Genomic DNA, 26089 nt, shown 5'->3' with positions numbered 1-26089 from the left:
AGCTTTACAACAGAATTTCAGCTTCTAAGCATTTCCTCTTTCTCCTCCCTTAGGGTTTCAGCTCTTCCTTCTTTACTGACTTTGGAGCACTAAAAGGGTTAATCTCACCTGGGCCTTGCAGATGGAATTCGCTTATCACCGTTGGCCACATGATCTTTGTTGGGCAGCGGAGCAGTTTCAGCTGAATCTTCAGCCACACTGGAGGGGGGGGTGTGTAGAGCCAGCCCGTGCCGTCTGCACGGAACAGGGACATGGAGGCTGTGGGTGGAACAGGGCCACACAGCTCCAGGATGGTGTGTCCCGGCCCTGCTGGGCTGCACAGGCCCAGGCCAGTTACCTGTCCCAAGGCCGGAAGCAAGAGAGAGCTTTCCCGGGGCTTGTCCATTCTTAAATGTGGACCACAGAGGCATGTCATGCTTTTTTTTAAGTGGATTAAAAAACTGTCAATATTCAAACTAGCCAGTTGATAGGTTCTGTCAGGTCATAGAGGAAGCTGTAAGCACCTCTTGGCAAGAAAATCACTTCTGGAGCTATGCTAACCCATGACACCAGTCTAACCACCGGTCCCCTCACTCCATGCCTCCACTGGGGAGACACCATGATAAAGACCATGGGTTTTCCCACCATGAGTGTCATTTGGGTGTGCTGACCCCTGTGATTTACCCAAAGACGGGAAGCTCATCTGTGTGATTTGGAAGAGTACAAGAAGCAGCTGAACTTACACAATGAAGGTTTTTTATATGTGCAGGTATCCAGTTGGGATTCAAAAATGACAAACACAGAAAAAGGTACGGCAACTACTGAAGAGATCACAAGTCTGCCAGTGGGCAAACTCACCCCAAATGACATCTATTCTATACAATTATGAGCGCATATTTGCAATACAAAGAGCTGCAGGGTTCAGGCAAAGAATCATCCACACCCCAACTTCTGGGAATGGAACAATCTTTCTGCATTGCAATACAGGATGCTGAGGACAACCAGGGCAAGGCACAAGTCTGATGTGTGAGTGATCAAAGACTGAACTTAAACCCCTGGAGCACTCCAACAAACAAGGAGTAAGATTTACATATAACCAACAAGACAAAATTGCAGGTTCTACTCCTGAAATGTATAAAATGTCTCCTAAAAGTAAATGTGACAGCCAAGTAGAAGTATTAGGAAACAAAAAAGAAAACTTTCTCCCACAGCAAAATAGATCCATTTATTTAAGACGAACTATTTCCACTTTACAACAAAGCAAGTAAAAAGGCATAAGAATAAAATAGATTTAGCTGTCCTGTGCATAAAATAGTAATTTATTACCCTAAGAATCATATTAGGAAAAAAGAACTGAACCCTAACACATAATGGAATTCTTCCATGCATCTGGCAGGTTAAATATAATCTTACATATTCAATATTTTCATGTACTTTTTAACACAGAAGTCAATGACCAAACAAAAACTATTAAATTGAAAAAAACCGGTTAAAATGAAAGACTTCTTGGTATAATTTAGCTCTACAAATTCTTTCCGTGAACATCAGAATACAAGTACCAGTGAACCTGCACCCACTGAGTACTCTGTCACACAGTGAGTGTTAGCAAGTGCTTAGGAACGTAATACTGGAACTGAGAAGCATGGTTCTATGTATGGTTCCCAGTCTGACACACTGAAATGTGAAAGTGAAACCATGAACAGTTGGTTCAGGTAAAAGAAGAAAAAAAGCAGGATCTGTGATGAAGCAAGATACCACACTTTTTTTTATGCAACTAGCAGCCTAAGAAGTGTCAACATGAACTACATTCCTCAGTTTATCTCCCAATTTACCCTTTTCTACTGTGGAAAATAAAAACATACACTGTGTGTCATTATATTACAGAATGGCAACAAACAATTTAAGAAGTATGAGAAAAAAATACAGTAGGTCAGTATTATTCATTATAACTCATATCAAAATGCAAAATTTTGGAGACTTCCAGGGGGGTTTTGAGTCAACGAGAAGTGCATCATAAGGAAGGAAAAAAGTTTTATTTCTCAGTTCATTTTGATTTAAAGAAAACAAAATATTTACATAGAGCCAAAACAGACTTACCGCTTCATCGTACTTCTGCTGCTGAATATAGAGTCTTATTTTTTTTAACAAGTTGATCTGTTCAGAATCAGAAAGAGGTCTGTACAACAAAATAAAGAGATATTAATGATTAATTTTTTCTGCTCATGAAAAGAAGAACTTTGCAATTAGAAGAATTAGTCTGTAATGAAACCAAAATATTCTGAACTTCATTAGAAGCAATTAGGTAATTGAGACTAATCTATTCCTCTGCATTCATCTTCACACGTGTCAACACAGCTGCTTTTTAACTTATCTCAAAATCTTTGCATTAACAGACATTTCTTTTATGTAGTTGATCCCATCTAATCTGCTGAAAATTATCTCCCTTGTGCATTATTATTGAACATTGGTCTGGACAAGAATCATGGCACATACAAAAATTAAGCAATTTAACTGATTTGAATATGGCTGTAAGCAGTTTATAAGATAGCACTGGATGATTTGCTTAGGTTCCACGCTAACAGTAGATGATGCCTAACAATCTTCTCTTTGGAAAGTATGACCTTGTCTCCTGTTACACAAGCAGCTATCAGCTGAGTCCCCAGAGCAGGGGATAACACAGTTACCTGGCTACACTGAGGTCAGTGATAAAAATCTCTTTGATTTTAATGAATTTGATCATCAACCTAAACAATTGCTACCATTCTTCCCTTACAGAATGTAGTAACAAGGACAAATAAGCCAGTCAACCAAACTCCATCAAATGAAGGCAGAAGGACCTGTTGCTCCTGTACCATTTTCTTCCCAAGTTTAGGAACAGCAGCAGGCCTGAGAATCCCAGGCTGACCCTGCATAAGTTATAAGCCACAACACACTCACTGTTGCTCTAGACACCACAGGCAAACCACCACGGGTCACAGCTTTCTGCAGCCAGTGAATGCACACAGCAGTTTTCCTTCACACCTTCCACAACACAGCAGAGGCACAGCACCAGCTCTCAGCATCCACAGCACAGGATGGCCCAATTGCATGCCTCTCTCTGCCACACCTGCTCCTTTACATGCCTCATAGATGGACCACCAAACTCATGTTTCAGGCAGTGGCAAATCAGGTGACTCCCACCATTTAAATCAGCAGCAGTTGCCTGGGTGGTCACTCAGCTGAACCATGGGAGCAGGTCTTGATTTTATGCAGCTGCTGCATAGAAATGCTCATTCCTGCAGCTCCCAAACAGCTATGAATCACTTTTGCCTACAACCCAGTTGATAGGCTGATACAGCAGTTGATACATCAGCAATACATACATATCATCCTTTGAACCATGAAATATATTCCACGTATTCTGTGCCTGAACAACCTGAATTTTTATTAGTAGTAACATCCTGGTATATTTTGATGCTATTTCATTAAGTTCAGAGCACAGTAGTATTGTGCAGGAATCTTCCAAAACACTGAATAATTGGAACAGCAACTGATCTTACTTTTGAGAAGAGTAAGTAACTGTATTAAGAAAATGTTTGTCTCTTTTCAATCTAGAAAAGAATTGAAGGATGATACCTATAAACAAGTAGGAAGAAAGAGGTCCCATAGAAAAGGAAAAAGGGAGAAAAAAGATGGTCACAAGGTCATGGTAAAAGTTTGATCACCTTAACTTTGAGGGGAAACAAAGGATTTTAGAAACCAGACTTGAAAAATAGCAAAGTGAATGTTGGCTGTTTTCTGCACCTTCATGACATGTGCCTCGGGAAGCCAACCTTACGTCTGGTAGAGGAAAGGGAGCAATACACCCACCCAAGGTGGGAGTTTCACCATGTGTGGAGATTAATAGGAGGAGGGGAAAAAAAAAACAAACATATCTTAGATTTTAGGTAAAGATTAAAAAAAATCTGGAATAAATATTCAGAAGCTTTATTTAGGACTTAAACGCATTCAAGACGTTCCTATGTTCCCTGTCTCATTTTTATTGTTTTACCCATACTGTTTTCTGTGAATTATATCCTTGTCATATTCAATGCAAAATCTTCCAAGCCAAAATTATATTTTACTTCATATTTTTAGTCATTTAGCTATAACCCACTTATTATCTTTTTATTCTCACTGAATCATTATATTATTAATGAACAATAGTCTTCACCTATTCCTTCTTAGAGGACAGCACCTAGGATCTCTGTACATGGATGGTGTAACAGAATAAAAGGGGTTTTCAAACAGTAAAATGTTGAGTAAGTCAAACACTGAAAGCAATTATTTTGTCAAATGGGGTTACCATTGGCAGGTGCATTGTTAATTTTCAAAAGCTAATATTATAACACACGTTTTACCTTCCTTACATATATATAGTTTTCAAGAGGTTGAATTTACAATTGTCTAACAACTGTTTTTGTAAAATTTATGAATTTCACCAGAAACTAAGGATTATTCATATATAACTATGAAAATGCAAGGAGTGATCATTATCTTAAGATATTTTTTACCTCTGTATTAAACAAAAAAGCAAAGAAGTGATTAAAGAATTTTTGTATTTTATACCAGACTAAAAAGGTTACCAAATATGCTGATAATCCCTCAATTAAAGAATAGGCCTAGCTCACCATAAGCAGTTTATCATCCATTGAGGACACTGATTCACTTCCTGAAGCTTACAAAGTAGATGAGAGATTTAAAAGAAATCTAGATGTAGCAGAAAGCATAGAGACAAAGATGAGCCATGAACAAATATGGAAAGTTGACTATGAAAAAAACCCATGGACTTTAGAAATGGTGGTTCTATAAAATCTACAAGACTTACCAAAAAACAAAACCACAAGGAACATTTAAATCTGAGAAGCTAAAGCTTGAGCTGTTCTTAGCACCACTTGATTTTAACTTAAAGTATTTTAAAGGTCTCCAGTAGTATACAGTGTTAGGAAATAATAAACTGATAAGATTTATCTCCCTGTGTTTTACTGTACAGCATCCCAGAGGCACTAGTAAATGTCAATGTATTCTCAAGGTGACTTAATACATACATCCACACAAGCAATGTTAATAGCAATGAAGTGAATTTACTGATCATCATTAGAAAGATTCTGAACTCTAGAAGGAAAACTACAGTGTATGTGTATATGCTCTTGCCAGCTATCCGTCATCAAAATCCAATTCTAACAAATTCAAGATGAATAGTCTTGACTAGTAAAATCTGAGGTCTTCTTCCATAACACAAAAATACCTGTCCTATTAAGAGACACACACAAAGAGAATTCAGTCAGAGGACTCAACTCTGTCCTTCTTTCCTTAAAAGTATTGCCAAACACATGCACTGAAAAGTGTAGTACTCAGAGGTTTAACTCAAAAAAAAAAAAAAAAAAAGCAAGAACTCCATGGTCACGTAGATTATAAACACACACACATCCACAATACCATCAGGATTCTGAAGACAAGATTACATTCTTCCCAGAAAACGATGGTGGTTCTGGAAGAGTAACTTTATTTTTCATTATGGCTAGCAGAGATTAACTTCCTGGTTCCAGACAGAAATCACAGCTTCATCCATGAATAAACATAATTAATTATGAAACAAGATGATTGGGCTAATCATGCAAGTGCTTGTAAACTCTCTCTTCTGAGATGTGAGTTACCCTTGTCATAGGTATACCTGACAAAATTAATCTTTCCAGCACATCATTCATGCTTCATATAAGCTAAGCTATTTGACAGCAATTCACAACAAGACTGTGATGAAGAACATTCACCATAGCAATGTCAAAGGGATCTCTCTTTGGCCAATGAGTCTTGTTTATCATCACACTACAGAAATTACCATCCCCAACGGCATAGGTAGCATGATGCAGTCAAACCATGAAATAAAAAAATCTCAGAACAGAAGGAGATGCCTTGCAAATATATCTGTATCCACCACTGCTAGTTTGTTAATTTTATTATGCCTGGTTATTTGGGTAAAGATTTATGGTAATTTTATTGCACAGTAAATTTTCCAGAATTCTACTACAGAAAGTAACCCCTTCGTGTCTGTCTTAGTTGAACACTTAAATTGCTGCAGATTTAATAATGAAAGTCAAGGAAGGATCACAGACCTGTAGATGAAAAGTACAAAGAGAAAGACTGAGATCTTCACCTAGCTCACTGTCAGATGAAAACAAATTTATTTCAGCTGCTTCACTATACACACAAACCCCATGTACCTGTGTCAGCTCATGCACATCTACACCCCTCTATCACTGCCTTTTCACTCTCCCCATCAGAAAAAAAGAAAATACTGTGCATCCTACAACTCTTTAAGAGTGGCAAGATTTGCAAAAGACAGTGATCACATTCCTATGACCCTTATCCAACAGCAAATCAGAAGTAGCTGTACAGCAGTCTTCTACCTTTTTATACTGGCTCTCTGGGAGATGGGGAGGAAAGCACCAGCTCCTCCTGTTGATGCAAAACTAAAAAGCTAAAGGAGATGGACACACATCCCTTGACCCTTGTGATAACCCCATGATGGGAGCAAGCATTTCAATAAAGTCTGATAGGATTTTGTATAGGTGACCTTCTGAACACCATATAAAGGAGAGCATCCAAGGCCTCTGCCATCCAGACACTGCTGGGGGCAGGTGCCAGTGCCTCTCTGCTCTCTCCATGGGAGAAAATTGCCAGCAACAGAATCAGCTGAGTATGTTCAAACTCTGTTGCCGCACATCCCTCTGTGAGAGCGCCATACTACAGAGAAGAGATGGCTTCCACTCCAGCAGTTCAGCAAGCAGCTGAAATAGTACTTACAGGACCCACTATTACTGCTTTGATCCACACAGCAATAATTTGATCCAGTGCTGGCAAAATGTCATCTTAAAAGTGCAGATATAAGACTGGCCTGATGTTTTAGCGGGGCTGCTATTCAAAAGCAACTGAGCCAGTGCAGCAACAGGCTTCAAAAATGCAGTCAGTCTCCCCTGAGAGCTGCCTTCAAATATTCCCAGTGCACAACAGAGACGGCGCCTGAGAAAGCACCAGGTGGGTAATGGGAGAGTAGAGACACAGATCTTGCATTCAACATTATTCATGTAGCAGAAACATGATTGCACACTTATTTCTGTTCTACATCAAATTTGCTGCAGTTAGCAACCCATGAGTGCAGACACTTAATATTGATGACAATGCAACCACAAATGAACCCAACTTTGCCATTCTCTTGTTTCTTTCCAAAGTACTGTGCACAGTCTTGTAGGAGCTGAATGAAATGCATATGAGAAAACTTTCCCAGCTCATCCGTAGCAGAGAACAATCAGAAAGACAATGAATGGCAAGGGATGCAAAGTCTTGAGTTCATTCAACAAAATGTGGAAAAACTGACCAAATAAATATTTCAAAAGTCAAAGTCTGGAACCATGATATTTACTTTCTGTTGAACTTGCTGTGCAATACAAAGTATATGATGTTACTGGGGGCAATGATCAGGAAAAAGAAAGCTGTTACAGTTCTATGGACCTCAAATTACTTATTTACATTAATTTTAATGGCCAGAAGCCAATTTTCTCCCATTTTCAAAATGCGTTCAATTCCAGTTCTTTAGATGTGCCTTTTCAGAAGAAAGAACTATTTTACAGTATCTGCCAAAGACAGACTGAAAGCACATACTATGAGATACAGAGACAATCCTTTGCATACATTTTAGTTTTGATCAAAGAGTGAAGCTTCAAAGATTAAACAATTTGGTGGGTAACTCAGTGATCCTTAAACTGTTTAGATGGCCTTAATTTTACTGGTTTACTAAAATATTTTCAGGTAAGCTGCTAAAAGAGGAAAGTCCTAAGAAACCTGATTTTCATAATTAGAAGATACATGTTGATTACAGATTTTAAAAATTACAGCCATAGTTTTAGTATGCTAAAGTTGTGCTTTTTAAAAGAAAATGTGCTGTACATAAACCTACAATAAAGAGTTTATTACAGCTTCATAAAGCCCGGAACCCACAATATTCCCTCTCCCAACTTAATCTAATCTCTTTGCTCCTGCTGTTCCACTGCCAGGAGTTTCAGTTTTGGAGGTTCTAAATTTCAAGTGGGTTTTTGTATTTCTGGATTTTCTGACTACTGTGTTTAAAATTTTAGTCAGGTAGTCTAGTTGTAGGGTTGTAGTCAGCTATCTTTGCAACTCAGTTTTCCTTTTTCTTTTAAGAAGCGTTAAAAAGCACTGCTGGCACTCCAAAAGAAAGAAAAGGATTAAGGAAGTCAATAAGGCTCCTTTAAGTTCTGAGGGTTTTGTTCTTTAATGCACAATGAAATGAAAGGAGGACACACACTTCCACAGGCCAAAGGTAGCAAAAAGTATATTTACTGACACATTGCAAAAGCCCATCGGTACCTCTATTCTTTTGTATTCATCAGATTCACAAACATGCAGAGGAGGACAGCAGGACATCAGTGAACCCACAGGAAATGGTCTGACTGCTAATGCTCTAACCCTGGACTGTCAAGTCTCAGGAATTAAAACAGCCTTTAATATTCACAAATCAGAATCCCTGATGTAGCATATTCAACTGCAGAGTGCCTTAGGATATTGATGTAAATCCTTTAGATAACAAAGATGAGAGAAAAAGGAGCTGACAACTAAACTGCCAGCTGCAAATTCACTGACCAGAGAAGCAATTAAGGTAACTGGGCTGCACACAGCATATTTTGCATGTAAACTACTACAGCAAGGGCTTCAGAGAATCAGAGGCCAGAAGGGAGGAGGCCACACTCTGAAATTGTCCCTCTGGCCCCCTTAAAGCAGAAGTGAGAAGCTGGATGCAGGGATCATCCAGGAGCTGGGGGTTTGTCCAGAAAGCCATAGCAGGACATGATGCTGAAGTCTTGGAAAGGGAAACTGCTTTTCAGAGAAGGTGGAAGATCCTTGAAGGAAAAGAAAGGCACCATTTTTAAAGTCTCTTCTATTTTAGTACTACAGGGGAGGGATATGTGCTGACTCTAAATAACACCCTGCCAATGCTGCAAGTGAGCCCTCAGCTCTCCAAGATACATGATGATTTGTATCAATGACTTATGTATGATTTATAACAATGAGCTGGATCTAGGTATCTGCAGTGTTGTGGCTATGTAGCGTTATACCACAGCTCCTCTTCTGCTCCACAATCCTACATGCCAATCCTAAACCCTAGTGACCATTTTTCAACCAGCTGCATCCAGAGCAGGCAGTTTGTGCTGTGCTGGGCAAGTACCTACTAGCAGGGCCCCATGGCCACCAAAACACATCTGGGAGACCACCAGTACTGATCCTGACCATGAGATCATTGTACTTCAAGGAGTCAATGATCCACATAGCAGTTACCCTCAGTAGGCCCAGGCTTGTGGTGCCCAAATACCTTGGCCATGGGACAAACCCAGTCAGCTGGTAGAACAGAGGAGCCTGCAGGCAGTTCCCACTCTGCAACAGGGACTACACTGCCTGCCTGTCCTCATGTATGTAAGAGCTGCAAGAAGTTCTCATGTAAACCTTCATACTGACAACAGAATATATTACCAGAGATGATTTCTTAATAGAAAATAATATAGCAGCTTGAATGACCAAAACAAGGGAACTTCCCCACAGCCAGCATCTGTGTCGCAACATCAGAAAACTGATCCAGTGCTCCATGAACACAGGGTACCCAGCATCTGAAGGGACATACGATTTACTTGCTATCTGTATTCTTCTGTTTGTTTTATATTATTAAGACAGCTATTTTATTAAGCTATTGGTTATTGGGCCTTTATTACTGATATCCAGAAAGAGTTCTGTACTCTGCCCCTTACCTCATGCCCTGGAGCAGAGCATTCTCTGTCCATCCCCTCCTACCACCTCCTGTACACCCTCCCTCACCCCTATTGCATGAAGTTCCAAGAAAAGGCCAAAAGGATTTATAATACAAGGAAATAGAGAAATATACATTAATCTTGTGATGCTTTATCTTATACACCAGCCTTTTAGCTCCTTCTAAAGACCTTACCTACTTCCTACTTGATAGTAAATCCAATTACATCCAGTCCTCCTGCGCAGAAGCCGCTGCCAGTTAGCTTTTCATGTACACACTAAAAGCTCCCGAGTGCACTTCTGAAACTCAAGACCAGCAGGATGTCTGCCTTCTAAGAGGATTGCATCCTCCCTGAGCAGCAGAGTGCTTCAGACATGGCCCATTCAGTGAGAGAGAAGCTGACAATTTTGCCAAAGAACAGGCATTGATTTCTCCCTAAAGAGATAATACCTATACTATTTAATCAGGAGGGCTTTTTGTGAAAATTAATACAAAGCCATTCTTTTCATTTGAGCACTTTGTCTCTACAGCACTGAAGTTCTACTTTTTCATGTATATACACAGGTTCTTAAAGTCAAGGGTGGAGGGGAGAGGGCTGCCAGTCTGCCTCCCACCACCAGCACGCTCAAGGTGCCCACACTGGCCTGCTTGTACCAGCGGTCCCAGCAGCAGCCTTATGCCTAGATTCACACCTGATAACACAATGGGGACAAAGTAGAGAAAGGAAAAGGCTAGCTTCCTTTCCAGGGTTCACTTGAAATTGATAGAAGCTGCTGTCCTTCATTCTTGACCACAGGATAAACGGGCTGAAATCTCTTTGCAGATAAATCACTGCTTCTGCTAAATAAAAGGTCCTCTGAAGACACAAAGTGTTCCAACAAACGTGCAGGGAGAACAATCACTATTAGACTATCCTTCCCTACTGCAATATTTTCACCCTTTCCTCTTGGTATTCAATTCTTAATGTTTGCTCTTGCAAGCATTATCACATGTATCACAAATATCTTACGTATTACCAGTTATTTCAATAAATGTAATTTATTTAAACAAAACAAGAATATTATGTTTCAAAGGATGTACTGACATCTTAAGGAACGCTGCCTCGCTCAGTGGTGGAAAAGAAATCACTTGCTTCACTTTGATCCAAATGTCAATTTTGTGGGAATATCTATTATTTAAGTTTTGAAAGGCCATCAGACAGAGGGAACAATGTAGTGCTGTATCTCCAGTCATCAGAGAAAGGAAAAAAAGAGAGGTATTTGTGCACGTGGCAGTTTTTTGAAGTTTCTGTAATCTTCAAAGACACTCTACACTCTATTTCCTTTTCTATCGCTGACAAAATACATAATGTGCAATTATGTGGAAAGACTCAGTCTCTACATGATTGATACTTCCTTGCACCAAATCCATACAAATGTTTAAGGGAGTTATATCTCAATTCATACTAGAGGGTAGACCAAAGGAAGAGTTACATTTTCTTATGGAGAGAAGTACATTTTTATTTAATAGCTGTACACTGCACATTAAAAATGCAGTGACTGTCTATATAAATAGGCAAGTTATAACTCAATTATACACACAAAAATAATTATTTGAGATGATTAATATGTAGTATTCAGACAATTAGGTTACTTTAAAAATGCAGCATAAGGTGGTATGAGATTTTTCATCTATGAGAAGATAGCCCAAGTATCTTATTTAAAGTCAAGTTTCTATTTCCTGCTAAAAAACCCCCAACCATTATTGATATAAACTTCAAGCCATTCAATAAAAAAGCTCAGCTAGTGGTAAGCAAGCATTGATCGTACTTTAGCTGTTCATCTCTTGGATTTGCTTCTGTGCAGTGGTTCTTAAACTACTGCTCCTGCCATCTTACTGTGAAGCACCACAACCTGAACAGCTGGAAGCACAGCCATCCCTGGAAGCACTGTGTACACCAGGACTATGTAAAATGACTCCTGTGCTTCTGTGCAATTTAATATCTTAAATCTCTTGTACCTGTTGGGACAATCAAATTGCATTAATTGGTTACGCAGCTTTTAGGGCAACACTGATGCACCATTTACTCACTGCACTACACTGTCCTTCTGATACTTCTTGTAGGATTACTTCCACAGTCCAGAGATGCCAATTTGGGGAATGATTTTGCAACAGTAGCATCTGGCCCCTTGGCACACTCATCTTTGAGCTGTGCCAGCTTGGCAGTTGCCCTAAGGTACATCAAATGGTCAGAAAGCAAAGATAGTTCACTATCCTGGACATCAGTTTTCCTCTGTCAGCAGCCTTCAGCTTTGTCCTCTCACTTCCTTCAAAGCATCTGGTATTTTGGCACCTGCTTTTCTTACACACAAAGGTCAAAGCGTTGTACTTTTCTTCTCAGAATTGCAAGGAAAGCCTCTGATTTTGCTAAGCAAATGGATTTTGAAAATAATGTCTTTTGTATTTGAGAAGAAAAGGTAGGAAGAGAAAGGAAGTGGGAAGGAAACAAATTTCAGATAGTAACTTCTTTCATACATCCAACTGGAACTGCAGGTAAGTATTCAGTATCAGCAAGGGACACTATTCTGCTCTTGCACATTCACTCCCCTGGGAGCGGGCTGTGCACCTTGCCTTGCAGAATCAGACACTTGGAGCTGAGTTTCTGACATGTATTCTCAACAGTTTCACAAGTACCCTCAAGATACACTTTTATCCAGATTTGTTCCTTGATGAAAGCACTTTGATAAAGCAAAAATGGCATTACAGGCAGCCAGACACATCCTTATTAATAGACAGAGCTATCTAAACTTTAACCTGCCTCAAGACTGGCTCTTCAGTAGACACTACTGAAGTTTCCATCACATAACACAATGATCAGCTCCATCCTCCTTCTCATCATTATACACCTGACAGGTGGATTTCAGATAGATGCAATTTAGATCCAAGTAGGAAAGGGCACATATCTACTGGCCGCCTTCATTTCCGGTCTACTGTGCCAGCCACATTTCTGCTAGGGATGAGATTCCCTGGAGAAATCAGAAGCTTTATATCAATTCAACATTCTTCTTCTGTTGCCAACACTTTAAAAATAGGCTTATTTTATCCATATATATATATATATATATATATACGTAATCTAGCTTAATGCTTTTGGTGCAATATATTCAACATACAACTCAAACACTAGTTTTTGAGTCCTTGCAGCTGAAGGTCATGAACAGTTTTCACTCACCCAGTAATAAAACACCTGAAAAATCAAACTAGAAAACAGGATTTTCCCCTCAGAATACTAAAACAAACCTTTTAATGCTATTTCTGACTAAAAAATTAAGTTCGGGTTTTTGTTAAGTTGCAATTTCTATAGAATACATTGTTTGTGAATATATACTCCCCTCTCCACCCCCTCTGAAAACTACATATTCATTAGAAATTGCATCATCTCTAAAACCAGAATGTCCCAATCTGATCTAGACTCAGATTTCTTCTGGAGCTCATATTTACATTTCTATTATACAGACTTTATTCAGCTACATCTTTAATTCAGGTAATTTAAGAAATTCAGTTCTCAGAGATATCTTTGTCCATTTTCAGGTCATCAAGTTGCAGAAATAACACAAAATCTGTAATAATCACAAAAAAAAAATATTTAAAATTTTCTACATAACTTCATGATCCCAAAGCACTTCAGACATGAATTAAACTTCACTAACCTCCAATAAACTATGAAGGAAAAAAGCATTATGTGCTGGAGCACACACTTTCTGAGCTTCAAGTTACATATTTCAGGCATCAGAAGGATAAAAAAAGGGTATAACTGCTTTGTACAACTGAAAATGAACAAAGGTGGAAGCAGTTATTTGTGTCTGAAGGAAAAGACAGTAGTGCAGAAACACAGCACAGAACTGTGCTCAGCTGCAGCAGCAGGTAAGGCCAACCATAGGTTAGTACAGATCAGGGGTCAAACCTGACATTAAACCTGGGCTGACAAGTCCCGAGAGCATACAGCTATGCAGAAACACAACCTCCACACAGTTACCAGTTACTCTGAAATGTAGCACAGCATACCAAGACTTCTCTTGCTTGGGACAGGAGGTAGGTGTCCCCACACCTCTGCATTTTTAACTTCTCCTGAAAAAGTAACCATACCCTTCTACACCATTTTCTCTACCACCAAAAAAGTGTCTCAGCAAAGACAGCAGAAGGGGATACATGCCTTTCCCTCTCTATCTCATTCAGATTCAAGCATAATTGTTTGAAGAACAGATGTGGTTTGCCTTACACTAATATATCAAATCATGCACCTGCAGCTGAAGTTTAGGCTTGTGTTCACTGCACACACATTCAGTCATCTGAATGTGAAGGAGGGGAAGGAGGGATGGATCTATAGACAGGTCATGCCTAATACTACCTCAGGTCTTCCTTCGGTTCCTGCAAGTTGGAGCACTAAGAAGTTACTCATCTGCTTAAAAGTAAGTTTGTGTTCAACCACTTCATCCCAACTATTAGTAACAGGTTGGACAAGACCCTTTTATAGCTTCCCAGACATGAGCCAAGTTTTGAAAGTCGAGAAAAGCTGTGAAGACTAATCAGAATCTGGCCAAACTACCCCCATCCCAGCACACTGTGGGTGAGTATTTGCAGTAATGTGTGACCATCCATGGTATGAGTCTTTCTGCTTTCCTAGAATGAATAAACAGCATCATCTTGAAACAACAAAGAAAGTCTTCATCCCCACAACATGTAAGCACAGGCATCTCCTGTAAGGTAGTGGATTCCCTGCCTCCTCCACCCCTACTGGCTGCTCCTCAAAGCTGACATATTCCTTGCCACAGGAGACCCTTGGCAAGTGATTAATAGCATGCCAAACTTGCAGTCTTAGCTAACTAACACAATGGTTTGTTTGTGCATGTATAATCCTTTAGACACAAACCATTGACCAAATCTGGGACTAAGTCAGGACCCAGCTGCACCTAAACTCCCTCTGAGAAGGTGGTTAGAATGTAATGGGGTCTTTTCTGAACCTCACAACTCAACAGGAGAGTCTCCATGACAGCTTTTTCTGACCCATCCTCTATGCAGTAAATAATCAAGTGTACCGTGCCACAATCTTGTCTGTGACACTGTCACATTTACTATCAAACATGGTGAAATAGCTGGTTTATATCAATGAATGTGTTATTACTTCTCTCTGATGAGCGAGATGCATCACTCCATCCATGACATTTACAGATCCAAGGAATGATTTTGGTCTCAAATAAAAACCTTTCCCGGAAGAACTATTAATCCAAATTTTGATTCAGAAAAAACTGAAGAGTATCTGAAGAAAATAAACTTATTTTTGCCGTGGACCATACCAAAGTAACAATATGTTTATACCAGGTTTTAGTTGCGTTTTCAAAGTGATAAATGTTTCTGGCATTTCCACTTAAAACAATCAAACATATCATAAAACAGGAAAGATGCCAATCCATAAAGCAATTGGTAATACTTAGTTCCTTTAAAGATAAATATAGCATTAAGAAAAGCACATCCTATTTTATCGAATCAGTCTTAAGGAAAGGTGAACTTTAAAGAGCTGTGAAATCAAACTAATAGTCATTTATCAAAGAGGACTGGCCAAACTTTCCAGAAGGGCATTTTATTTCATACAGATCAGTAAAATCTTTGATAATGCAACTGTCATTCTTATTCAGAATTTGTTCTAAAAGATTCATTATGTGCCCAAGATTAACTTGAGTCTCAGAGACTGTCTCAAACCTTTCCCTTTGAAGGAGCTAGAGGCATAAAATAACACAGTAAATGTCTGTTCAGACAGACAGCAATCATCTTTAACAATAACCATACTTCTCAGGAAGTGACTCGAGTACTTTTTACTGCTGCTATGATTTAAAGATCTTAATTAACATCAGCTCTATTTCCCAAAGGAAAACAGCTGCTCCTGTGACAAGGCATTTTTGGAGCACTCCACAAACTGAGAGCAGAACTGAACACTATCACGCACACCCATGGCAAAGCTTTTAAAAACCTTTACAGAAGAAAGGAAAAGGAAAAGGCACCTTTAATTAGATAAGACAGAAGGGTGAGGGGGGCAGTAAATGTTCCATACACTAGAATAGAGTTCCCAGATAGACAAATCACTGCAAAGACTCCTTCACAGCACTGGAAACACTAAGACTAAGCAACACAAATTCTTAACATTGTAAGGTTCTTTTCTGGATGCAATGTATTTTATTTATTCTTCATTAGAATTTAAATCGCAGAAGAAACAATCCTTAGTTCAGTATATACATATATACAAACTAGAACAGATTGCATTTGCTGACCCTCTAGAGATTTGTATCTCCCAAAGAATGCTGCAAAAACCACAGCAAAAAAAAAAAAAATCATTGAAATTACTGTGCAATCTATATCACTATACTGTCAAAAAAAAGTTTAGACAAATAATCCTTAATGGCAAATTAAATGTAAGGAATAGATTTTAAAAAATAAATTTATTTTAAAGTTCTGGTGAGAAGTAGTAGTTAATTGCATAGAGTTCTAGTGCAAAGTTCCATAGTCAGATAAACACTGTCACCTAAAAGAAGACTTAAGAGACTGAATGTGTTGTTGCAGCTCACTGAAATACTGAAGCAAGTGATAAGACAAACAATCAGGTAAAATAATCATAGTTTTTACAGACACTTACTTGAATGGTGTGAAAAGAAATGACAATGTGGTTTTCTTTTTCTGACTCATCTTAACCTGCATAAAAGAGCATTAAATCATTACATGCAAGTTGCAACAAGATTAAAAATTGTATCAGGAATTAAACTACAAAAAAATCACAGAAGATTTCTAAGACTTTGGGAAAGAAATGAAATAACAGTGTCAATATACTGTCCATGAAAGTGGGTGTTATACTCCAGTATGTGCAACTCCTCTGAGTTCCTGGAAACTCAGACCTGCTCTACAGTAAATAAAATAAACCATGCTCCAGCCACTGATATTCTCAGGACTTCTACAGTTTGCAGGATAAAAGGAAGATATGGCTAGAAGTGCTATCAGGCTTCAGTGCCGACCTCCCTCATTGAAACCAGCACCATTTATGCCAGACAAGAACAGTATACTGCAGCAAACACCACCAAAGCAATGCTGTTAAATCAGTTAACCTGCACACGGACAAAAACAGAAGGTTTTGATGCCATCAGAGACACTTGGTCCAAGGTCCTCCAAATCATCTTTAAGGCCTCCTGCAGCTGCCTGACTCAAGTCTGACTGTTGGCATAATGTGCAGCCAGGAACTTTCTAAGCACACTACTTGTAAAACCTGACAGGTGGAAGCAGCAACCTACACATTTCATCCTATCCATCCAAGGCAACATCATCTCCAGGGAGCACAAACTGTGGTCAGGTCAGTCCATCACAGGGAAAGTAAAAATCCACTTGGCACATCTAAGCCAGTGCACTACTTCTGCTTCAGCAGAGAAACACAAAGGAAATTCAGACAGCATCATTCAATACAATGCTAGAAAGAAGCCAACAACAACAACAAAGATAATCCAGCACTACAGAACAAGAATACAAGTAAGCTCAAAGGAAAGGAGAAGCAGAACTACTTCTTTTTAAAATAATCTCAAAGATACCAATTTAAGTGAAAAAGATCTGAGTGACATCCTTAATTCTTAAAGCAGAGGTCTTCCAACTGCAGAGGCAATATCAGTGTGCTTCAAACTTCATGTCCAACCCTACCAGTCACTTTCCCTGTCACATGCCAGCTTTTCCACTATATTTTTGAAAATGAGTCTGCTGCTGACACTGCCACCCTGGTATCCACACCTTTGTGAACCTGGCATTCACAAAGGGACAGAAGATGCCGAAGGTGCTGATCTCCTCATGTCATCTCATGCTGGTTCATTGTTTCACTATCATGACATGGATTTCCAGACAGGATAACAGTTCTTTCATGTCTCAGCTTCTGTCTGTGGAGGATGGTTTTCCCTCAGAGCATTTCTATGCCTTGCCAAAACTGGGATTTGGGGATTTTGGACAGTTTCTTACTCTACTGCATAGTGAAATAGAACCATTTTGTTTGGACCACTCGTGTTCTCATAATGTAATTTCCAATATTAAATGAATCAAGACAGAGAAGCCAGAGATGAACACTTGCAAAGCAAAACAACAGATATAACAGCATTAGCTAAAAGTTAATTAGGCCACTAATTTAATTTCTTTAATGCACAGGAGCCTATTACCTTTGTGATCTGTTTGTGTACTGGCCCTGATTTAAAGCCTTGTCTCCCGGCCCCCATTGCAAAGGCATTATTTCCCTTCTCCAGCATTCAGATTCTACCTACATACTGCAAGTAGGTTTACATTAACACCAATAAACATCACCATTTTTGTTAAGAATCAAGAAAAAAGTCATTCATTCTCCTTACAAAAAAGCAACCAAACTTGTTTATTAAAGTCTTTCAAGCTTCTTCAGGTAAGTCTCACAGCTATTCAATTAAATGAATGTGCATTCAATTTTAATCCTTTCAATTTAGCACACTATGTATAGGACATGTCATATAATTATTTTACATATAGCAACAACTATTATTCAGGTAAGTTGGGGTTTTTTACCATATGTTTAATACCTTAAATTGTTCAAGAATCTGAACAGCGTTGGTGAACATGCTCTCTGCTTTGAAATGAGCACTACTGTTCAGATACTCCAAAGGGAGAGTTCCCTGAGGAAGAAAAATACACATAATAAGTAAAAAAAATTAAATGAAATAACAGGAATTTCTCTTAACTGAATTGCTGGCCAAATGAGCAGTAAGAATACTTCCAATTACTGCTGAAATAACTCATGTGACTCCTTTGAAAATACTCTTCTTACACAGCTTTGCAACATCACTGGGATTGTTTGTAATACCTCAGCTTCTACAGGAATGCAAAAAACATAAATAACAGAAGTTGTTATTAAACTACATACTATAAAATAATATAAACTCAACCACTAATCAGAAGCCATTTTTGAAATCCCTAGAAGTCTTCCACCCAAAGCCTTGCCTGGGCCTGACTCAGTCCAGTACTTGTGATAGGAAAGGGAGCAGTTCCCATGCCACCCGCTATGCACACAACCAGCAAGGAGTGCAGGACAAGGTGAGAGACATTGGGGCAGAGTCTCCAGAAGAAATACTTTGCAAAATATGCTGTAAATAGGTGTTTTATATGGGAAACCAGCAGCATGACGGCAGACTAATGAAATGCTAATTGTCAATTGATATTTATGAGGCAACTTTTGGACTATGTAACAACACATGAGAGAAATTAGAAGAAAAAGCCATCTCACTATTCACTAAATTAGAGGCACAAGATAACATCTGAAGGAAGTACACTAGTTTAATCAAGAAATAATTGAACATTAAATTGCAGGAACTAGCTTGTTTACAAGCTTAGCTTTCACTATCAAAATCACGCTATTCAAACCATATTGCATTTTTACCATCCCTAAAAACAAAGTAACAAAAAACTTATATAGCTCAAGAGTATAAAGTTGCAGATTACAATAGGACCAGCTGCCTTTCCAGTTGAAAGCCCTATACAACACATAAAAAGATTTAAGTCTGTACTCTAAACTAGAGACACACACATAAAATTAAAACTACGAGCAGTTTCCACACCTTATAGCACTTTCACAAATGTGTAATCTTTCCCCTCACACACCTCAAGTCTTGTCCCCAACACCTCTTCCTCTATGGCAAACAGATTTTTAAAACATAGAAAAACATTTGTACTTCTTACCACAGAGTTCAGGGGGAAAGGCACACCGATAAGGGAAGCCATCAGTGGTGCTACATCAGCCTGTGCAAACAGAAGCATTCCCACGTTAACATAGTTTCAGCCTCTAGAGCTAATAAATTTAGCTTAATTTTAACATATCTGCATTTGCAAAAGGTAATTATGCAATACTGCCAAGTTATAACATAAAACTCTCCTTTATAGTTTTTTTGGTTTTTAGTTTCCAGTAGTCATGGCATGATTAGATTCAAAACGTGAAGTTCCACTGCTGATCAAGCTTCAAAAATACATTTAGTTTAAAAAGCAAATATAACCACCCCAGTATTTATTTGCAGGAATTCAGCACCTCTTTTACTGCACTCAGAGAGGCATATCACTTTTTATGACTATTTATATGACCAAAAGAACTAATTTCATATTTACAGTTTTAAGCAATATACTGGATATACTGCTCTTCACAACATTCCTTATCCCAGGCTTCCACAGCGCTGATTACTCACCTTCTCCCCTTCAGAGGGAGTTTCTGCACTTTTTTTATGTCGAGTCAGCCCTTGGAAAGGCCCTTCAATCTACACGAAGGCATTTCATGAAATAAGTTACCATTACCTTCTACTCGTGATAATAAACACTGCCTCTTACCAGTTTTATATTTTCCTTCAATATAAAACTATGCACCAAAATTCTTTGTTTCTCCAGCATAAATCTGAAGAAACTACAATGAAACCACAGGCACTGCGCCAGCCTCAGATCTACCACGCAGACTCCAAACCATTATTTGTAGAGAACAATACACTTGGAGTGTAATGGTAATTAGAAGTCTCATTTGCTATTTTTACCCATAGTCACACATGTACTACAGGACAAAAGCTCTGTCTTTGGGAACTCCATTATCTAGGACAAAGCAATACTCAAGACTCTTCTATACAGTCTCAAAACAACATTGCCATAACTTCTACCAACCTTGAGAGGAAAGCTAATCTCTAGTTTTGTACCAGGGCTTTGCTGAAAGCAGTTGATCCAGAACATTCACGATTTGAACCTTCTAGCATGACATTATTTCCCTTGTTTGAGTATGTTTGGAGTCCGTTATTCATATATTGGGTTTTGTAGGATGATAGGAAGCAAGAAGCACCATGGTTTAAAAAAGCTTGACTGATTACGGATCAAAGGATAAGGTGCTCACCTTCTTTTCTTCCTTTACAGTACTAATCATCTAAATTGCAAAATACTTGGGCCATAATCACAGATGAAAAAACCCCACAGTTTACCATGATAACAAGAAATGGTTTTGATTCAATGACAGAAGCTTGGGGGACCTGGTATATTGTACTGTGCTCTTCCTACAGCCATGTGGGATCACTTAAATGGGACAATAATGCATCTTCAGGAGAAGTTGTATGCAGCTGTCACATGTCAACAAGGAATTTAAACTTATCCTCATTATGTTATTATGGCTGCTGTTTCTAGGGAAATGGTACATTGGTATGATCATTCCTTCAAATTAAGTGAATTACTTTAAATCACACAAAACACATAATTTAAGGTGAAAATTTATGAACTATTAAATTAGGTACGTTTGATACCTGATTGACATCAATCCTCTTCAAGTTCTCCAGTTTCCATTCTGCAAGAAATAACAGAGCACCTGAATCTACACAGATTTGAAAGGAGTTATTCAGTTGACATTTAATATCTTGTTGCAATTTTCTGCAAAGTGTTGGTACTAATGAAAATTATGATTTTACATTAGGATGCTAGCTCAAGAAAGGTTACAGATGGAATTCAACAGGCAGGAACAACAAAACGCATTCATTTCAGCTTACATTTTCTTTTATCCAGCAGGATAAATTGCTGCCTGCAATTGTGACCTAGATCAGTTCAAGAAAGGCCAAGGTTTTTATTTTTTTCAGCACAGTGATGTATTACCTCCTGTGCCAACTAAAAGAACCAAACTTGGGTTTAGGAGACTTATAGAATCTCTTCAATAGTTTGTAAAAAAGGCTAATCCAAGGTCCTAAATGCACTGGTACAGTGTGGTACAAACATTACACCCTAAAGCTTTGGCACATCATACAAAAAGCTGGTTGAAAATTTTATTTTCCTGCTCTATGCTGGCCTCCAAGGAAATAAAGAGAAAATTGCTTGCTTTCTTTGGGGGTGGAGAGTTATTTAAAAACAGAGTTTAGCAAGGTTTGGTTTTTTCTTTCATATATTTGCAGTATTGCATACACCAAACTTATTTCCAGCAATTAGTTCATACCACTGCTAGCATGAGGGTCTGAGCACAGGTCCACTGTTATTTGGTCCCAGAAGCACCCTGAAGAGTCGATTTGTACTTTAACAGCAGCAAGACAGCTACAGGGAGCTCCCATGGCAACACAGGGGCAGTATTAGCAGCATTAATCATGAATTCTGCTAAACTCACACCAAAATGAACAAGTTTGCTTCCTTTTGCTTCCCAGAAAAGGAAATGGATTTATATTTCGGGAAACAGACTCTTACCCATATTTCTATTACATAAAGGAATTGCCTGTTTTCCTTTTAAGTACAATTTTCCGAAGAAAAACACTGGAAAACTGTGTATGCACACACAATGCACGTAAGGTAGGAAGAAACTAGGTCTGCTAGAGAAAACATCTTGATTTGTGAGAAGTTTTTTCATCTCCACATGCCCTACTCAGATATTCCAAAATGCAGAGCTGAAGACATCTGCTTTGGACCAGGAGCCATAGGACATTAAGCCCAGGAACTCCTGAGGACTGGGACACACCTGCAGACTGGCCAGTCCAGGCTGTACTCCCAGGAGTGAGGTGCCTTGGCTTGGTATGTGCTGCCCTCATGATTCCAGCTCACTGTCTAGGTTTCCTGTAGTGTTCAGCAGTTTTCTGCCCACTTGATAGGGGGGGTTTTTTTGCCTTTATCCTGCCCTGCTTTTACTGCAGCCTGCTGGGCTGTCAGATGCAAACAGTCCAGCAAAACAGCAGGGAAGTCCCAGTTCAAAAAGAGGCTGAGGATGAGGCTACATGAACCAAAGAAAATCTCACATAAAACCTCACAGAAGCAAAACCAGTGGAGGGTACACTGAGCTCCCTCAGCTATGGCAAAGCAGGCTGAGCCCTCTACAAAACAGGTTTGTGTATAGGTGTCATCAAGCACTCCGCGTTCTGATGCTGCAGGAGGCTGTGCCTTCACTCACAAACTCCTCTGGGCTTGCACCCCAGGGCCGACCATCAGCCCATGAGGAGCCAGAGAGCAGATCTGTATTCTCTTTCTCATGAAGGGTCAAACCAGTAGCCAAATGGGTAATAATACATGTTGCCCCCAGGACACAAGGCTGCCGTAACAAAATCTTTCCAAGAGGATTGCATGACCAGGCCTGAGGGAAAGCAGAGCACAGGTGAAGAAACTGATGAGAAGGCTGTCATCCCAGAGCAGACTCTGTGCCCTTCTGGCCATCCAAGGAGAACATAAATTTCTCTGTGACAAACTGGACAAGCGAAGTCCTGCCTGTTGGCATTGCCTTTGGAGGTATGAACCGTCGATGGCAATAATGAGAAGAAAGACAATTCACTGAGCTGCCTACAGCCTGCTTGCACTGAACAGAGCATAAGAAGTTTGTCAGCATTAGAAACATTCTGTCGATATTTCCATAAACACTTAACTCAGAGAAGTTAAAAAGGATTGTCAGTAGATGAAAGAACTTGAACATTGGTGCATGTAACTAGAAATGTAAGCCTGACACCTGCATACATCAGTGACACAGCAGTCTTGAAAACGCCCTCTTCCCCTGCACACAGTCACAGCTGCACTTGTATGGAGCAGGAAGGACATATTCAAAGAATATTTCAAGAGAACTCTTTTGAACAGCTTTTCTTTTATATGTTAACTTTATGAAAATATCTGGGATTGTAACAATGGAGTAGCTGAAATGTATTGACCTGTGCAAGTGCCAAGTTCCACTTCAATAATTTTCTCTTTACTTCTAAGCTATGTAACCTTCTAGAAGGTTAAACCTTCTGATGCGCCACCATAGAGAGAACAGTCACTTTTTAAGAAGATACTTATTACTCAAATAGAAATTCAAACTCCCAAGATACTCAGAGAGACTCAAATCTCCAAAAGAGATGATCCTTGGCAATTAAGAATCTGTAAAGTTAGTGTCTAAACAAAGCAACAATGTGCTTGACAGACACAAAGCAAGTCCAAAATGAACGGAGTAGTTTCTGATGTTTGCTTTGGTGTGCTCAGTTTTTTGTGTGGTTATTTGGTTTGCTGATTTTTTTAACCATCAGAAGGAAAATATGAAGCAGGCACAGCAGGGTGCAGTCAAATGTCCTCCTTTAAGAAAATACACATTGCCTAACAGATGAGGGCAAAATAGCTTTCCTTATTGTGCACCTGGGAGTCAGCTCAATACTCATCTTTTTTGAAATCTCTCACAACATTTGCATCATGACTTGAAGTCAAATCCTGAGGTTTGTACTAAAGATGCTGAGAATCAAGGAAACTGACAGATGTAAAATTCAGCGATCACAGATCAACCCTTACACATCAAGTGTCTTTAAAAGTCTAGCAGATCAGCCACCACAGACACCAAGATAATTTGTTTTATTCTGTTTTCCTGTTTTTTTCTACAACTCATTTTCAATTTTATCACAGATGTCATAGTTTTATAGCAGCAGTTAGGCACAAAGAGTGAAATGTTGGCACTGTCTATATCTGAAAAGACCTAATCTGTTACCAAATACCTTCTTGAGAGCAGGGTGGAGTTAAAACCTCAGGGCTGAAGAAATTTTTGCCTGTTTTCTCTAATGTACCTTGACAAACAATCCAATAAAATAGAAAGTCATTACCTCATTGATTGTGAGCAACAACCCGAGACTCAAGACATCTTAAGAAACAGAGCAGGCGACAAGAATGGGGCACATGAAAGAGGAACAGTTTGAACAATTTAATTACTCATGATTCTCTAACCCCACTGACATTTCAGTAAGACAGTGTTTATTACATTATGTATGTGAAATAACAAAATTTTATTCTTTTTTTAAAAAGCTTACTCTTAAATAAATTACAAAAGGGAAAAACAACAGTGAAGAGTCAGAATTTTTCATTGAGAAAAGCTGTTTACATTTCCACAGCAGCTACAAGGATGCAAATGAGACAAGTGAGCCCCTGGAAAGTCTGCAGGGTTGTACTGTGAAGCTAGAAAGGAGTCTTTGAACTTGTGAACTTATCATGTTTCTGTACAAATAGTTTTCCGCCTCTGGGAGTCTTCCTAAAAATTAAGTCTCCTCTGGAACTAAGTTTTAGAAGCATGAATAGCCTCCTGTCAACAAAGAGAGAAAGTTTTCAATTCTATGATTAGAAAAGAAAACTGACTGATGTGATCTGCCCAATTTTGCAGTAGCTTCCTTAGGCATACCCTACCACCTTTTCTTTACAAACCACACAAAGCAAATCATACTTACTAAAATGGAATAGAAGTTAGTGAAGATCAACAGGTGAGATAGTTAAAAACATCTCAGTTTCCACCAGAATCTTTCACTTAAGCTTTATGTTTTACCTACCTTTCAAAAAATTGTCTTCAAAGAACTGGGATGTAACTTGCTGTGGATAATTTACCCCAGCACCCCAAACAATCAGTGGTGTTAAAGTTTCTGAGGGATGACCAGCTCCATGGGATCCTAAGACACACCAAACAAAAAAAAAAAGTATAAACTTTAAGACATGTTGTAAAAATAAACAAAACCTACATGCAATAAAAATATGCACACATGTACTAAGTCTTGTTACAGACATACCAAAAGCCTGTTACAGACAACCTATTCCAGCTTCCTTCATAGCTTATTTTTATGTCACTAACAATAAAGGCTAAATTCCAAGTTTTAAGTTGGGAAATCAGTTAAGTCAAGACTGTAAAGATAGAACTTTAAATATTAAAACCCCAAATACTTAACATACAGAAACTAAAGCCATAATATTTTGAAAGCCTCAACGTATAGAAGAGTTACCTGCTCAAAACATGTGCATGTGTTTATCCTGAGCATCTCAGTGAAACCAGGAATGGCTAATTTCAGTAGAATTAGGCACATGTGAAAAAAATACACAGAACTGATCTCTGAATAACAATTAGACTTCCACTTCAAAACCAGGAAGCAATATGCATTGCAACTGTCATCCTTTCCACAGTGATAGAAGCCCATTTTTAAGGTTTTAAAGTCTAGTAGCACATTCCTTAAAAATTGATAAAACATTACTTTCTTCCCTAGGGAAATTGATTCCCTCCGGATTAACATATCGGCCACCAAAAGCAGGAAGGTTGAAAACTCTGACATCTCAGCAGCAGTTGTACCAAAGCAGGAGCTACACAAGCTTGAAAGAAATGATGGTCATTGAACCCAGTGGGTGAGGTACAAGAATAGTGAGATAACCCAGCCTCAAAGGGAAGGACTTTGTTATACAAGCCCTATGTGGGTCACTGCATGGTCTACAAGATTACACATCTTCCTTGTATTTGCATAGTCACACGCT

At 38.9% G+C, this 26089-nt stretch overlaps 1 protein-coding gene across 4 annotated transcripts in view; it reads right to left on the bottom strand.

The window, feature by feature from the left end:
• PIGN (phosphatidylinositol glycan anchor biosynthesis class N) overlaps positions 1 to 26089 on the bottom strand; it is a 93930-nt gene that overhangs the window by 45061 nt on the left and 22780 nt on the right. For 3 of the 4 annotated variants that reach the window (XR_001863395.1, XM_017738589.1, XM_008637091.2), the window contains exons 7-12: positions 25126 to 25242; positions 21142 to 21182; positions 19562 to 19621; positions 18409 to 18501; positions 16476 to 16531; positions 2077 to 2155 (exon numbers count right to left, since the gene is read on the bottom strand). Coding sequence is in view for 3 of the 4 variants with exons in the window: in XM_017738589.1 (XP_017594078.1) it covers positions 2077 to 2155; positions 16476 to 16531; positions 18409 to 18501; positions 19562 to 19621; positions 21142 to 21182; positions 25126 to 25242 (446 nt within the window). In the remaining variant the exon portion in view is untranslated. The remainder of the gene's footprint in view (positions 1 to 2076; positions 2156 to 16475; positions 16532 to 18408; positions 18502 to 19561; positions 19622 to 21141; positions 21183 to 25125; positions 25243 to 26089) is intronic. The other variant, XM_017738588.1, reaches the window with a different exon arrangement.

Source organism: Corvus brachyrhynchos, unplaced genomic scaffold (assembly GCF_000691975.1).
Source record: "Corvus brachyrhynchos isolate BGI_N302 unplaced genomic scaffold, ASM69197v1 scaffold237, whole genome shotgun sequence".
Taxonomy (NCBI): domain Eukaryota; kingdom Metazoa; phylum Chordata; class Aves; order Passeriformes; family Corvidae; genus Corvus; species Corvus brachyrhynchos.
Note: the sequence above shows the minus strand (reverse complement) of the source record. Positions and strands in the feature narration are given on the sequence as shown.